We start from the raw sequence: 13,057 nt of genomic DNA on the forward strand, positions 1-13,057 counted from the left end.
GCAACATAACGCTGATGAGCGCTGCGGCGGAGTTCTTCGAGGGTTCGAACATACGAACTGACATGTCACCTCCACGAGCGTGTGTCAGACAGCATGGCACAAAATGATTTTGCATCCACGGTGCCATTGGGCAAGTGGGGAGGAAGGAGAGTCGGAAAATGGGGAGTTAGCCGGATGGTGTGGATGCAGATGATGGGATTTCATTTTGGGTTGATGCTGCGACATGATTGGATGGATTATGCTTACGTAAGACAAAAGATAGAGGTGGGAAAGGGAAAGAGCAAACGATTTTGGTGAGGTGGAGAACGTCTTGCACTCGACGCTGCTGAGGCCACCCTCCTCTTTTTCTCTTTTTCTTTCGTGCTGGCCCGCTTGACGCTCGCAGCTCACTCTAAAGCGAACCAAGTGGTCGGTTTGTACAAAAGGCTATAGAGGATTGTCGGTGAGTGCGGTCCACCGTAGTCTGTCATATACTTAGTGTTGTTTCTTCCCTCGACCAGCAGCTGGTTACCGTCCCAGTTCCCTCTCAGTCCCTTCAAATCTCGTATAATCAGCTATAGCCCACACATAATCACGAGCAATCCATAGATGCTCATGGCGTCTCCTTCAGCCTCCTCCGCTCCTTACTCGTCCCCTTTCCTGTCAACCATGTCCTCTGCATACCCCAACCCCCACTCGCCGCCCCAGCAACACTCACGCCCACCCCGCCCATCCACATCCTCGGGTGCATCCGTGACCCTGTCAGTCCACTCCACCCACTCCCTTACCCCAGCGCAACTCCAACCACGCCCGTCGACCTCCTCAGCTACCTCTACCCGATCCCACCACAGCGTCCATGCCCATGCCACGCGACCCATCTCCCCGAACCCGAACCCGACTCCGAACCCCCACCAGCGTCGCACACCCGTGCCCGCTCTACTCGAGGCATTCCCTTCCCCGCCGACCCACATCCCGCCGTCCCCGTCACCAGGCGGCGGCACACCCTCGAGTATGACCCAGCCGTTTCCTTCTGCGCTGTACGGCGGTAGCACATCGCCCAACGGCACCACAGCCTCGTCCACCCCTACATACCCGCCTTCGCGGTCCAATTCGAACTCAGGTGCCGGGTCGGGGCCGCGTAGCTCCACGGGCTCAGGACAGCGACCATCGACAGCCTCACGAGACGGCGGACATGTTGACGACACACACGACAGGCTTAGGGTGCAGGTCCCTGCTATGGCAGCCAGCGCGAGCGTATCCAGCATATCGAGCGTGAGCGTTTACGCTACGCCACCAAGCTCGGCTGGCAGCAGCGGGAGCGCCATCTCCCACGTCGGCGAGCTGCCCAACATTGGCTATACCATGTCAAACCCAAGACAGTCGGGAGACAGAGACAGAGATGCAACCGTGCGCGCGCACAGGAGGTCTGAGAGCGGCGGCGATCGCGGCCCCGCTTTTCCCGAGAGTGCAACGCTGCCGACTACTGCAGGAGGATGGCCAGCAGTGCCCGAGAGTGCGACACTGCCTACGCCCGCGGGGGGCTGGCCGACGGCGCTGAACAATTTCTCGACGAGAAGGAGATCGGGCAGCGGATCGAGCTATGCGCGCTCGCTTAACCACGGCTCAATGGCACACCACCACCGTTCAAGCCACGAGCAAAGGTTCAGCCACGAACACAGGCCGAGCCACGAACACAGGCCGAGCCACGAACACAGGCCGAGCCACGAACATAGGCCGAGCCTTGAACAGCGGCTAACCCCCATGCAAAGGCCAAGCCACGAACAAAGCCCCAAGAACTCGCCAGCGACATTGACCCACTCGCCCTCTCACTCGCTCACCTCCAATCCTCCGCCTAGCTTGCCACCCGCAGCACCCCTCCCGCCCGTACCTAGCTCAAGCCCCGTCGACAGCGCCGCGATGCTCTTCATCACCGGCGCCCAGGGCCAACACGGCATCGGCCCCCGCGCGCGGCGCGCCTCGCGGCTCTCAGTACGCTCCATCGACTCGACCGCCTCGGGGCGGAGGAGCGTCAGCCCGATGAAGGGCTTCGAGGGTGCGCCTCCGCCGTCGCCGTCGCCCGTCGGCAGCTTTGGGAATATTGGGAACGGGTGGCCGTCGTCTTCGCCCCTGTCTGCGACTGCGTCTGAGTCGGTGTCGACGTCTACGATGGGGTCTGCTGAGGGGGGAAGGCCGAGGGGCGGGTCGAATGCGTCGTCGCAGTCGCTCCTGAGCGTGCATAATGGGCTAACGGCGCGCGGGCCGGCGGTGACGCCGATGGAGAGCCCGACGCTGGGTGCGGGCGCGAGCAGACCGCCGATCGCGCGGAAAGGGTCGGGCGCGACGCTTAACAGCGTTACGAGCACGGTCAGCAGCAGCCTTGGTGGTCTGGCGTCGTCTGCGACGAGCACGACGAGTGCGGACGAGTTCGCGGCGCGTGCGCGCAAGGCCAGTCTTACGGCGGAGAATCTGCTGGATGTGCAGGAGGAGGAAACGGAGCTGCTGAGCGATGCGCCGTCGATTACGAGGAAGGCGCCGAGTACGCCGCCGCGGACGACGAAATCGCTTGTGGCCGCGCCGAGTCCGATGCCGTTTCCGAGTTATGGGGATGATGATGAGGATGGCGGTGGATTGGGAAATTCGAGTATAGCGGATATCGATCTGAAGGAGCTTGCTGCTGTTGCGGGGGAGGTGACGATGGGCGAGGAGACGGATGATGGTGGGCGGGGGGTGCGTGGTGCGGAGGCGTTTGAGCTCGAGAGGGTGCGGTCGCGCGGGAGGAGGTCGAGGGATGTGAGTGCGAGTGCGGCGCAGGTGAGGATGGCGAACCCGCATTCGCCGCCGACGAGTCCGCCGCCGTCGGCGAGGGCAGCGATGACGATGACGAATGCGAAGGAGCAGGGCGGGGGAAAAGATGGAGAGGGACGGACGAGCCCCGAGATCGGGGAGATGTTGCGTGCGACGCCGAGACCGCGTAAGTCGAGCAGCCGGCTGAGAGCGAAGGCGTCTGGGTCGAGGCTGAGTGCGCATTCGAGGGAGTCGGTCGGGAGCACGAGTACGGCGTCGCGGTTGTCTGTTGGGAGCAGTCGCGTGGTGGATGGGATGGGGTATTTGGAGGGTGAGGTGGGTGGGTCGGTGAAGAGGCGGACGTCGTCGGTGAACGGGCGCGGTGGAGGGGGAGAGGGGCGGGGAGAGGAGCAGGGAGGGTCGGACTCGGATTCGAGTTTGGATCTACATACACCGCTCCCGTGAGTTCCGGTTTCTGGCTCTGAAACTAGTGACGTGCTAACGGTTCTGGTGCCAGACACCTTATGCTCCGTGAAGGCATGCTCTCCCCGCACTCGAAGCTGCTCCCGTTCGGCGATCGAGAGCGGGAGACGCCCTCGTTGAACTCGCGGTTGTCTGTGATTTCGACGGGCTCAACTATGACTGCCGTCACTACTGCGTCGGCCGCGACGAATGTGAGCAAGCTGAGCGGCAAGTCTGGGCCACCCAAGGACAGGCGGGATACGCCCCGGAGACGCGTTAGGCACCGCGATGGGAAGCTGCTCAAGGGTGGTATTGGGCTGACTACTGGGTTGGGGTGGAGTGACAGGTGGGTTTTTGTCCTGCATGTTCTGCCTGTCGCTGACAGTCGATGCTACAGCGAAGACGAAGACGCACCGTCGGAACTGACTCGACGACTGTCCTCGTTGGCCCTCTCCCGTCGCTCCTCCAACGCGTCCGTCAACTCGGCTTACTCCTCTGCGTCTGCTCCTCGTGCACGCGCAGCGTCGGCCAGCGGCTCCGTGTTCTCGTCCTACGCAGGCTCATCTAGACGCACCTCTCAGCTGTCGAGAAACTCGTCCTTTGCCCGCGCATCCACGTATTCCAGCGCTAGTGCACCTGCGTCCAACCATCCGCTTTCCCGGTCGATCAGCTACTCTGTTCTGAGAGAAGACAGTGAAGAGGATGACGTTGACGAGTTTGGCGCTGTCTCTGGGAGGACGAGCAACAGCAAGAGCACGAGCGTTGTCGAGGGCAAGGGGAAGGCTATGGGTGGCAAGGCCAGCACTATGCCCGCCAGGACGCCCTCTAGCGCGCGCAAAACCCAATCGGGAACGCTTAGTCCTCCTCCGCAGCCGTCGGCGCGGCCGCCTTCGAGGACGATGCAGACGCCTAAAAAGTCGCAGGGCTCTTCGAAGAGCTCGAGTGCTGTTGCAGAGGAGCAAGATCGCCAGCGAGGGCTCACGAGGACTCCGTCGTTTGCTGCTGCTGAGCTGATGTCCAAGTATGCGGAGAAACCTGGTGCATCGTCGTCTTCTGCTACTCCCAAGCCTGTGCCCTTTCCAGTCGATCACGACAGGACGGCCTCTCCGCTTCCGCCTTCCGATAAAGCGGGTAACACGCGCCCCTCTACGAGCAGCGTACACTCTGCTGGTTCGAATGGCCTTACCACCTCCAAGAGCGCGTCTGCTCTTTCTGCGTCTACTTCCAAGCCGGCATCGCACGAACCAGCGACGCATGGCAGTGGTCTCAAGACACCACGCAAGTACCCGAGCACCCAAGGTCTCCGCAATAAAACGAGCATGACGTTCTCTGGTGTTCCCGCTCCTTCGTCGATACCTGGTGCGGCGCCCCTTGGTGGCGTATCGAGGCCTCGTACAGGCTCGAATGCTAGTCTTGCCAGGTCGGTTGGGCCAGGTGTTGGTGCGATGAACGTTAGAGCCGTACGAGGGACGGGCGCCGGCGAGAGTCGCTCCGAGGTTGGGGCTGTGATGCGCAAGGCGTCGAATACGTCTGCCTCCTCGTCTAGTTCGCTCGGCAAGTCTGGCGGTTCGTCGATTGCGCAGGTTCTCAACGGTGGTACGAGCGCGAACGGACGATCGACACCTTCGACTGGTCTGCGTATGCCAGGGACCAAGATGCCCGGTACACCTGCCAAGGCGCCGGCGGGAGTTATGTCTCGCCCGCCCTTGCGTACTGCTAGCCTGGGTACGGGCGCGACATCCGTGGTCATGTCCAAAAGCACTTCGTCGTCTTCGTCGTCGTACCACACGCCTACTGCCGAGTCGGCGTCTGTGCCCGTCTCGCCTACGTCGAGCGTGCGCCCGCTTCGCCTTCTCCAGCCTGGCGAGCAGGCGCCGAAACACGGTAGCGTGCTCGCGTACAACCGCAACGTGCACGAAGCCCAGCGGCGCGCGCACCAGTCGCTCGGCGCGAACGGCGCGGCTGTCTCGCGCACGCCGAGCGCCTCGTCCGCTGCTAGTTCCACGACCGCGTCTGGGGCGCCGTTGCATGGGATTCTGAAGAGCAGCTCGACGGGCGCGGGGTATTCGGGGCGGACGACGCCGACGAGTCCGCGCGAGGGGTATTCGGGTGTTGGTACTGGGCTTAGGAAGCCGAGGACGGGGACGGGGATGGTGTATAGGAGTTCGATGGCTGGGGGTGCTGTTAATGGGGGCTCGGGAAAGGGAGTGGGAGGGTTGAGTGCGGGAGGGGAGAGGGCGAGGGTGGGGAGCGGGGCGAGTGGGGTCGGAATTGCGCTTTGAGCATGGGTTCATCGTGTGTTCTTGATCAGCGCTGTGTTCGTGTCTTTCTCGTTCCCTGGTACGTGCGGTGTTGTTTTCGCTTCGCGTCCATCACTTCTGTTTATTCGTTCATGTTCCGTGTCCATGTGTCGCCCACCTTCATTATTGGTTCCCCCGTTTATCTGCATACGCACGTTACCGTATCACGCTCCCAGGCATTTGGTGTTTTCTTTCTTGTCTTTCTCAGTTCTTCTTTATCTCGTCGTCGGCTTATACCCTCCCCGTTTGAGTATCGCTATTTTGGAGCCTTTGGAACTTGTTTTCATGAACATACTGCCTACACCCACACATTCGTTGATTTTTTATTGATTCAATTTGTACGTTATCTCTGTTCCTTCGGTCGTGGATATATGTTACTTTTTCCTTAATTATTATGGCGACTCAGCCAAGAATGCCTTCCACTCTGACCCCAAGAACACTGTATTCAACACCAAGCATCTTTTTAGACGCAAGATGGACAAGACTGAAGTAAAGCGTGACATAAAAAACTGGCGCTTCAACGTCATCAACAATGGTGGCAAACCCGTCATCTTTGTCAATGACAAGGGTGACACTCACAAGCTGTTTACTCCTGAGGAGATCTCTGCCATGGTTCTTACCAAGATGAAGGAGACCACCAAGGCTTACCTCAGTTACCTTGGCGAGAAGCTCACCCACGCCATCGGTACTGGCCTTGCTTGTATGTTTTCTCTATACACTTCACGTATTTGGATCTGACGTCTCATGATAGACATGATAGATGTCAACAATGCTCAGCGTCAAGCTACCAAGGATACCGGTATCATTGCCGGCCTTGGGTCTTTGTTGCGTTGACTTGCGAATGGTGTAAATGAATTTGCCTTGTGTGTGGTGAAAACTTGTGCCAGTGGTCAAATCTCAGGTAAGCCGCCCACCACAGCTGGCTGTCTGGCACTGAACAACACCACCCTCAAGTTGGCAGACGTCTCGACTCCAACTTTGACTCCAGAAATATACTGTGGTTTATGGTGTGCTGAGCCAGATAAGACTTGGAACTTACGGTTCCTGTGTGCTGGTCAAACACGCTGGCTGAAATGAGGGAAGTGCAAAGGGATGGGCTGAACGGGATATCCGTTCCTCTCATTTTCTCATTTCCAATGCCAACGAATACTTTGTTAGCATTTAGCCATCTCGGCTCTTCATCTAGCCCAAATATCACACGGTTTGGTACGGTAAAATTGGCTCGTAGACACAGGATTATTTTGTTGTTATTTGGATCGCTTTTACAACGCTGTTGTCGGATAATTTCTAGCGGCGCAAAGAGTACATGGTGTTCCTGATATTGTCACATTTATTTTCTCTGCAGTGCAATTCTTTTGAACCGTTGAGGCAACGTACATAGCAGGCAATCTCGATACCACTTACCCACAGGATGCATTTAATTCCATCGCATTGGAAACAACTTTACCAATGCACAGGCTATCAGTCGACGGCGTCAGTTATCAAGGTAGGGCGACACAAGACAACGGAAGTAGACGCACCTTTGCAGTCGCCCAGTGGTCAAAGCAATCTTATCCGCATCAAGAATCACAATCCAAGAGACAAAAACGAGCCCCAAAGCCGCAGAAAGAGTCGCAAACTGGTATTGAGTGTGGGGGTAACGAGACAGGAAAGGAGTCACAGATCAGTCAAGGTCGAGAGTCGATTTGCCATGCCTTAACGTAAAGGGCCATTAGCTACGAGCATGATACATAGGATAAAGACAAAAGAAAGAGACGAACCTAGGCAGCCAAGAATGCCTGAATGTCGTCCCAGTAGAGGCTCGCACCTGGGTACTTTTCACGCACGAGCTCCCAGACCCATTCGAAGACGGTAGAGTAGGTGATGTCCGAGCCATCGGTTCCCTTGTTAGACCCACCGGTGAGCAACGAAATGAACTCGCCCTTGGGGGAGACAATGATGGACCCAGAATCGCCTCCCTTGGAGAAGGTGCCAGCCTCTTTCTCATGAGGGAGAATCGGCAGCTCGATAGACTCTAAATTGCCCGTAGGGAAGTACCTACGAACGAAGGACATAAATCTGCTGACTGTGCCCACGGTAGTATTAGTAGTGAAGCCGCGCTTAATAGCACGACGAATGAGGTCGCCTTCGGCGTTCTTATCGTCGGGGGTGCTGATCTGCTGGGCGGTGAGGATGTTTCGGAGAATAAGGAGGCCGTCATCTGGGTAATTAAAGGTTGATTGAACATCGTCGCGTTTATACAACAACGCCTTCAGCTTCGTAGAAGTGTACTCAGGGCCTAGATGGAAAGAGACAGACAGAGGTAAAGTTCAGATGAGCGCATTCCATAAGACAGAATTAGCACCGTACCAAGACTAAGCACATTCCCGAGCAGATGCATGAACCTTTCCTTATGCAACTGGACTACGCAAAGGTCGCGAGTATACTGGTGAGGAGCAACACCAACTCCAATTGGGGGTGCCCAGACGACGTGGCCTATGACGCGCTGCGTGGTCTTACCCCAGCGTTTCCTAATGTCCACATAGAAGGCCCTGAGCTCGTCAATCCTGGCGCGGAGCCTGACGCGCTCGGCCTCGTATGCATCGAGCTCAGTCTGCGACTGTGGGAGGTTGGGTCTGAGCGTCGGGATTTTCTTCTCGATAATGTTGATGGAGTCCTGGAGCGTTTTGATATGGGCCTGGATGGAATCCACATAGTCCGTGAAGGCAGGGTTGCCCATCAAAACGACCTGTATCTTCGCTTCAGAGCCTGAAGGACCTGAATCAAGAAGCTCTTAAAATTGTCAAAGGATAAACCATAAAAACGCACTGTCGAAATTGAACTCGTCGTTGCCCTCATCGGCAAGGAACAGGTTGTGCCGGACGGTGATGGCATAGAGAGTGTTGTCAACGTGGAAGTAGGGGCCCATAGTGCCTTGCATTGTTGTCTTGAGGCCGGCGATGGGGAGGCTGAGAGCAACGGAGACAGGGTCGATGAAATCCCTGCGATGGCTGACGATACCAACTGGAGCAAAGAGGGCTGGTCCAGTGGAGGACTTGGGAACTGTCTCGCGGAACGCGATATCTATATTAGTGACATCGAGCTCGGCGAGGAAGGCACGGATGTCTTTGGTGGCGTCGAATGCAGTGGCAGCGGTAGTATTGGGGGTTACGCCTACCCAGATGGTTGGGTTGCTGTAGTGACGCACACCGTCCTCGACAGGCTTGATAGGTGAGATAGAGTCGTAGTCGAAGTCTTCTTCATCGGAGTTGTCCTCTCCCTCGCCCTCGTCAACCTCGATCACCCCGTCCTTCTTGACGAGCCAGGTGAATCGAACAAAGTCGACACAAGTGGTCTTGATCCTCTTATCGTCGAGGAGCTCGACAACCTTGGGACGAACGTTAGTTAAGATATTGTTGCATAACGCGAACAAGGAACACGCACTTTATCCCGGATCCTTTCCCATGAGACATCCTGGCTGAACTCGTACTCATCTGGAACGGCGACTAGGCGCATGAGTCGCTTGTATTCCTCAGGGCCAGTCGGTTCCTCGTAGACGTCGGAAGAATCTCTGTAAATGAGCTTGGGCCCGCGACCGTTTTCACGGAGACCAGCGTAGTAGAGATGTGCTTCCATCCTGGACGGCTCATGGGTGGTTTCCTGTCGATTGTTACGACTCGTTGGATCTCGGGTACCAGCAGGTTTTGGCTCGAAGCACTCTGGATTAAGCTGGCTGACTGTAGGCTCGATACTCACGGTGAGACCAGACACGGGCGAAACGCAGTGAGTTCTTCTCCCTGGCGCGTCCATCTCCAACTTCGATGCCCCTCCACTCTACCGCATTCACCAGAGAGGCTTCACGATGCACGTGCACAGCTGGGTGTATATTCTCCGTGCGCTCCGGGATATCATCTATTTGATAAGCAAAAATGGTGTACTTGGGGCTGCTTTGAACTTCGGGATCGGTTTATCTCCCCCATCAACCTTCGTTTCTTCACGTCGTGGGTTTGCGCCGGGTACTGCCAGGTTCACAGGGCGACGAGAATACACGTTGAATGTTGAAACGGGTGGACGGGCACCGGCTTCGGAGCAGTCGAGCATAACATGTTCTGACATACCGGGCCCATTTTGGGCCGCAAAGGAAGCGTTACTAGGAATAAACCAAGGGGTCTGTAGATGTTTCCGGCAGTCGATCATAAAGAGCTAAACCTGCTGGCCAAATGGCTTTTAATCCTCAGCCCCTCTGGTTTTACTTCTCAGTTCTCAGCCACTGTGTCCTCCATTCTCGAGAGCCTTCCACCCATTTCACTTAACGGCCTGCGTCCGCTGGACGTCGCCATTATCTCGCTTGGTGTCTGGCTCCTGCTCAAGGTCGCCCGCACCACTCGGCGGCGTCTGGTGGCTACCAGACTCAGGGGCCCTCCTCGGGCTAACTTCTTCCTCGGCCAAGGTCATGTCATTGACAAGAGCAATGATAGCAGCGACGCTGGCCCGCTTTTCGAGGCCTGGGAGCAAGAATATGGATCTGTTTACTCTGTCCCGTCGACCATCGGGATAGCCAGGATCGTGTTGTGCGACCCCAAGGCTGTCATGCATTTCTACCAGTATGAAACGCTGCGGTATGACAGGTCTGAGGTCGACAAGCATATACTTAAGACTATGGTGAGTTATTGTGTTACACTGTATGACATGTGGATCCCAAGAGGCTAACCAATGGCCGCGAACATAGCTAGGAAAGAATGTCCTCCTCGCCATCAAGGACGAACACAAACGGTTTGTGCTACGGGTCTTTCGCTGTCAAATAGGTGCTCATTCATAAAACAGCCAACGCAAGGCAATGACTCCGGCTTTCAGCAATGCCGCTATTCGCAACGTCACGAGCACGTTCTACGACTCTGCTTACAAGGTTCGTCCAATGCTTGTATTATGCTGCTCTCCGTTATTTATCTCCCACCTGGCAGGTTGTTGAAGCCTGGTCGGACATTCTCGAGTCTTCAAATGACAACATCATCGAAGTGCAGGGCTGGATGAGCCATGTCTCGTGAGCACGTATAATCCATGTTTATACCCTTTTCTAACACGTCCTCTAGTCTCGACTCTATTGGAGTTGCCGGCTTCTCACATAACTTTGGGACGCTGGACGGCAAGCACTCCGAAGTGGCCGCTATCTTTGACAAGTTTGCCACGAGCAAGCCATCGCTTCTCTTCAAGATGAGTAGCCTCCTCGGGCTCATCTTCCCGGCGCTCATGAAGCTGCCGACGGCTCGAGGGGGCCTCCATAAGGAGCTCAACAACGTTCTCGGCGTCGTTGCGCAAGCCTTGATCGAACGCGTGCGCAAAGAGAAGGCGGGATTGACCAAGGGTCAGGACGATAACTCAGTCATTGGACTGCTCAGTGAGCTCGCCTTCCCTTGCCGCCGGCTGTAAGCGCTGAGAGTATTCTTGCAGTCAAGGCAGAGTCTCCTGGAGCGGAGCTGTACATGTCGGAAGATGAGGTCCTTTCACAAATCAAGCTACTACTGGTCGCTGGCTACGAGACCACTTCAAGTGCGTTGAACGATTTCTGTGCTGAGCGATTAACTGATAAACATTCTTTACAGTCAGCTTATCTGTAAGTGGTCATGGAAATTGAGTTTGGAGAAACATTGATTTTCCTGTAGTGGGCACTCGCCGAGCTCGCGCGGAACAAAGACATCCAGGATAAGCTCAGAGATGAGCTTTCTCAGTTTGTTGGCAAAGACCCCACATACGAGCAGCTCAACAACGGCTTGCCATATCTCGATGCTGTCGTCCTTGAGACGCTCAGAATCCACTCACCGGTGCCTGACACTACGCGTCTCGTGAGTGTATAGTTGAAACTGCTAAATACCATAGAGCGCTAACGTCAACCTCCGACGGATTTGTAGGCCGCCGAGGACGATGTCATCCCGCTCAGCGAGCCCATCGTGGACGCATCTGGCAAGTTATGCGATCACATCGTAGTCGCGAAGGGTTCCCAAGTGACCGTCTCGATTCACTATGTCAACGGCTCCGAGAAGTTCTGGGGTCCTGACGCGAAGCTGTTCAAGCCCGAGCGGTGGCTCAACCCGGATGGGCTTGAGGCGCGCGCGAGGGAGATCCAGGGACACAAGCACCTACTCGTGTTCGCGGATGGCCCGCGGATTTGTCTGGGAAAGGCGTTCGCACTCTCGGAGTTTAAGGCTGTCTTGTCGACGTTGGTGAGGAACTTTGAGTTTGACATGCGTGATGCGAAGGCAGAGGTTGAGGTTGCGAATGGGTTCCTGCCGCGGCCGAGGATTGTTGGCGAGCAGAAGGTTGATCTGCCTCTGCGGGTCACTCGGCTGTAGAGTTCTTTCTGTGATGAACATCGTTAGCACCGTTCTGTGCACATTCTGGCTCATATCTACGGACACTACTGGTCCTGTGACTACCCCTTATGCCGATTACCCCGTGACGCCTCCTTTGGTTTATTAGTCTCTAAAAATTGTACAGTGGCCTCTGTGAATTTGATCTTTATTCTTGAAGCGCGTCGAGTGCAATTTATGGCCTTGCAACCTATCCTTCATATTTACCACGAACCGAGAATTTGGGACCAACAGGGGCATTATTCGAATATGGAAGTGAAAGGAGCCATGCTTCTGTCACCATCGTCATGAGGCGCCTATTGAGGTCTGCGTCCCATCGACTCGGACGAGCTGGCTCTCCTTCATCTCCACACCGCCATGCCCTAGCCGTCCGATTATATGGAACATAACCTTCAAGACTAATCTGATGACGAGGGAGGAGAGAGCGACTCCGGAGATAGCGACGACGCGAGCCATGGCAGTGGCAGCGAGGCTGACAGTGGTGGAAAATGCGACGGCAGCAACGACGGAAAGGGGGACGGCAGAGAGGAAGATGGAAATGGCAGCGGTGGGGAGGGCAATGATAGCGGTGGGGAGGGCGATGACAGTGGCGGGGAGGGCTATAAAAGGGCAGAGGATGGCGAACACGACGACGAGGCCGACGACGGCAATGAAGAGGGGGATGACTACGGTGAAAAGGGTGACACCGGTGATGAAGATGAAGAGAGTGAAGGCAACAATGAAGGAGGTGAGGAAGTGGGGGATCATCCAGACGACGGGCACCGAGCGAAAGCTCCAGAGGTATGAAACGAGAGACAAAAGAAGACGATATTGCTGGCGAGTCGATGGACCAAGCTTCTCAATGGATCAAGCTTCAAGTACGGCCAGAGGACGATGAAATGGACGATCGCCCGATATAACCCCAAATGATGAGGAGCTAGAACCCTCAGGTGCACGGTCGACGTACAAGGCTACAAAGCCAATTCTGACGCTGGAGCGGGCGGTAACGCAGGTGAGCGCTCATCAGAGTTTATTCTCGATTTTCGGACGTTGAACATCAAATGAAGGCGAAGTGTCTCACCAGAGGCGGGATGCAGCCAGTGATGCGCCCCCTAACAATGTCAGCGAGGGGCACTCGAACGAGAACTAACCAGCTGGGAAGAAGCGGAGACTCTGGGGGCCTTTCCAGGCTTAGAGCGTGCGTCAGTC

At 56.3% G+C, this 13,057-nt stretch overlaps 5 protein-coding genes across 5 annotated transcripts; 3 read left to right on the top strand and 2 right to left on the bottom strand.

Annotated features, from left to right (window-relative positions):
- Window positions 1-990: 990 nt before the first annotated feature.
- CONPUDRAFT_94084 (uncharacterized protein) lies at window positions 991-5,507 on the top strand (the record flags this gene model as incomplete). Its single annotated transcript, XM_007777606.1, has 3 exons — window positions 991-3,224; window positions 3,281-3,571; window positions 3,623-5,507. The coding sequence occupies 3 exons, from the start codon at window positions 991-993 to the stop codon at window positions 5,505-5,507; spliced, it is 4,410 nt and encodes a 1,469-aa protein (XP_007775796.1).
- Window positions 5,508-5,921: 414 nt separating this feature from the next.
- CONPUDRAFT_67892 (heat shock protein 70) lies at window positions 5,922-6,359 on the top strand (the record flags this gene model as incomplete). Its single annotated transcript, XM_007777547.1, has 2 exons — window positions 5,922-6,225; window positions 6,286-6,359. Coding segments are annotated over 2 exons (378 nt in total), but the record flags the coding sequence as incomplete, so codon positions are not given.
- A 926-nt stretch (window positions 6,360-7,285) lies between these two features.
- Window positions 7,286-9,140, bottom strand: CONPUDRAFT_160466 (uncharacterized protein; the record flags this gene model as incomplete). The annotated part of the gene is made up of 4 exons (XM_007777607.1): window positions 7,286-7,803; window positions 7,875-8,273; window positions 8,334-8,892; window positions 8,949-9,140. The coding sequence occupies 4 exons, from the start codon at window positions 9,138-9,140 to the stop codon at window positions 7,286-7,288; spliced, it is 1,668 nt and encodes a 555-aa protein (XP_007775797.1).
- Window positions 9,141-9,680: 540 nt separating this feature from the next.
- CONPUDRAFT_67937 (cytochrome P450) lies at window positions 9,681-11,851 on the top strand (the record flags this gene model as incomplete). The annotated part of the gene is made up of 7 exons (XM_007777551.1): window positions 9,681-10,195; window positions 10,329-10,442; window positions 10,595-10,899; window positions 10,953-11,051; window positions 11,105-11,115; window positions 11,165-11,344; window positions 11,411-11,851. 7 exons carry the CDS (start codon window positions 9,681-9,683, stop codon window positions 11,849-11,851), a joined length of 1,665 nt encoding a protein of 554 aa, XP_007775741.1.
- Window positions 11,852-12,154: 303 nt separating this feature from the next.
- CONPUDRAFT_160468 (uncharacterized protein) lies at window positions 12,155-12,616 on the bottom strand (the record flags this gene model as incomplete). Its single annotated transcript, XM_007777608.1, has 1 exon — window positions 12,155-12,616. The coding sequence occupies one exon, from the start codon at window positions 12,614-12,616 to the stop codon at window positions 12,155-12,157; it is 462 nt and encodes a 153-aa protein (XP_007775798.1).
- Between the last annotated feature and the right edge of the window lie 441 nt (window positions 12,617-13,057).

The sequence above is a fragment of the Coniophora puteana genome (assembly GCF_000271625.1).
Source record: "Coniophora puteana RWD-64-598 SS2 unplaced genomic scaffold CONPUscaffold_23, whole genome shotgun sequence".
NCBI classification, from domain to species: domain Eukaryota; kingdom Fungi; phylum Basidiomycota; class Agaricomycetes; order Boletales; family Coniophoraceae; genus Coniophora; species Coniophora puteana.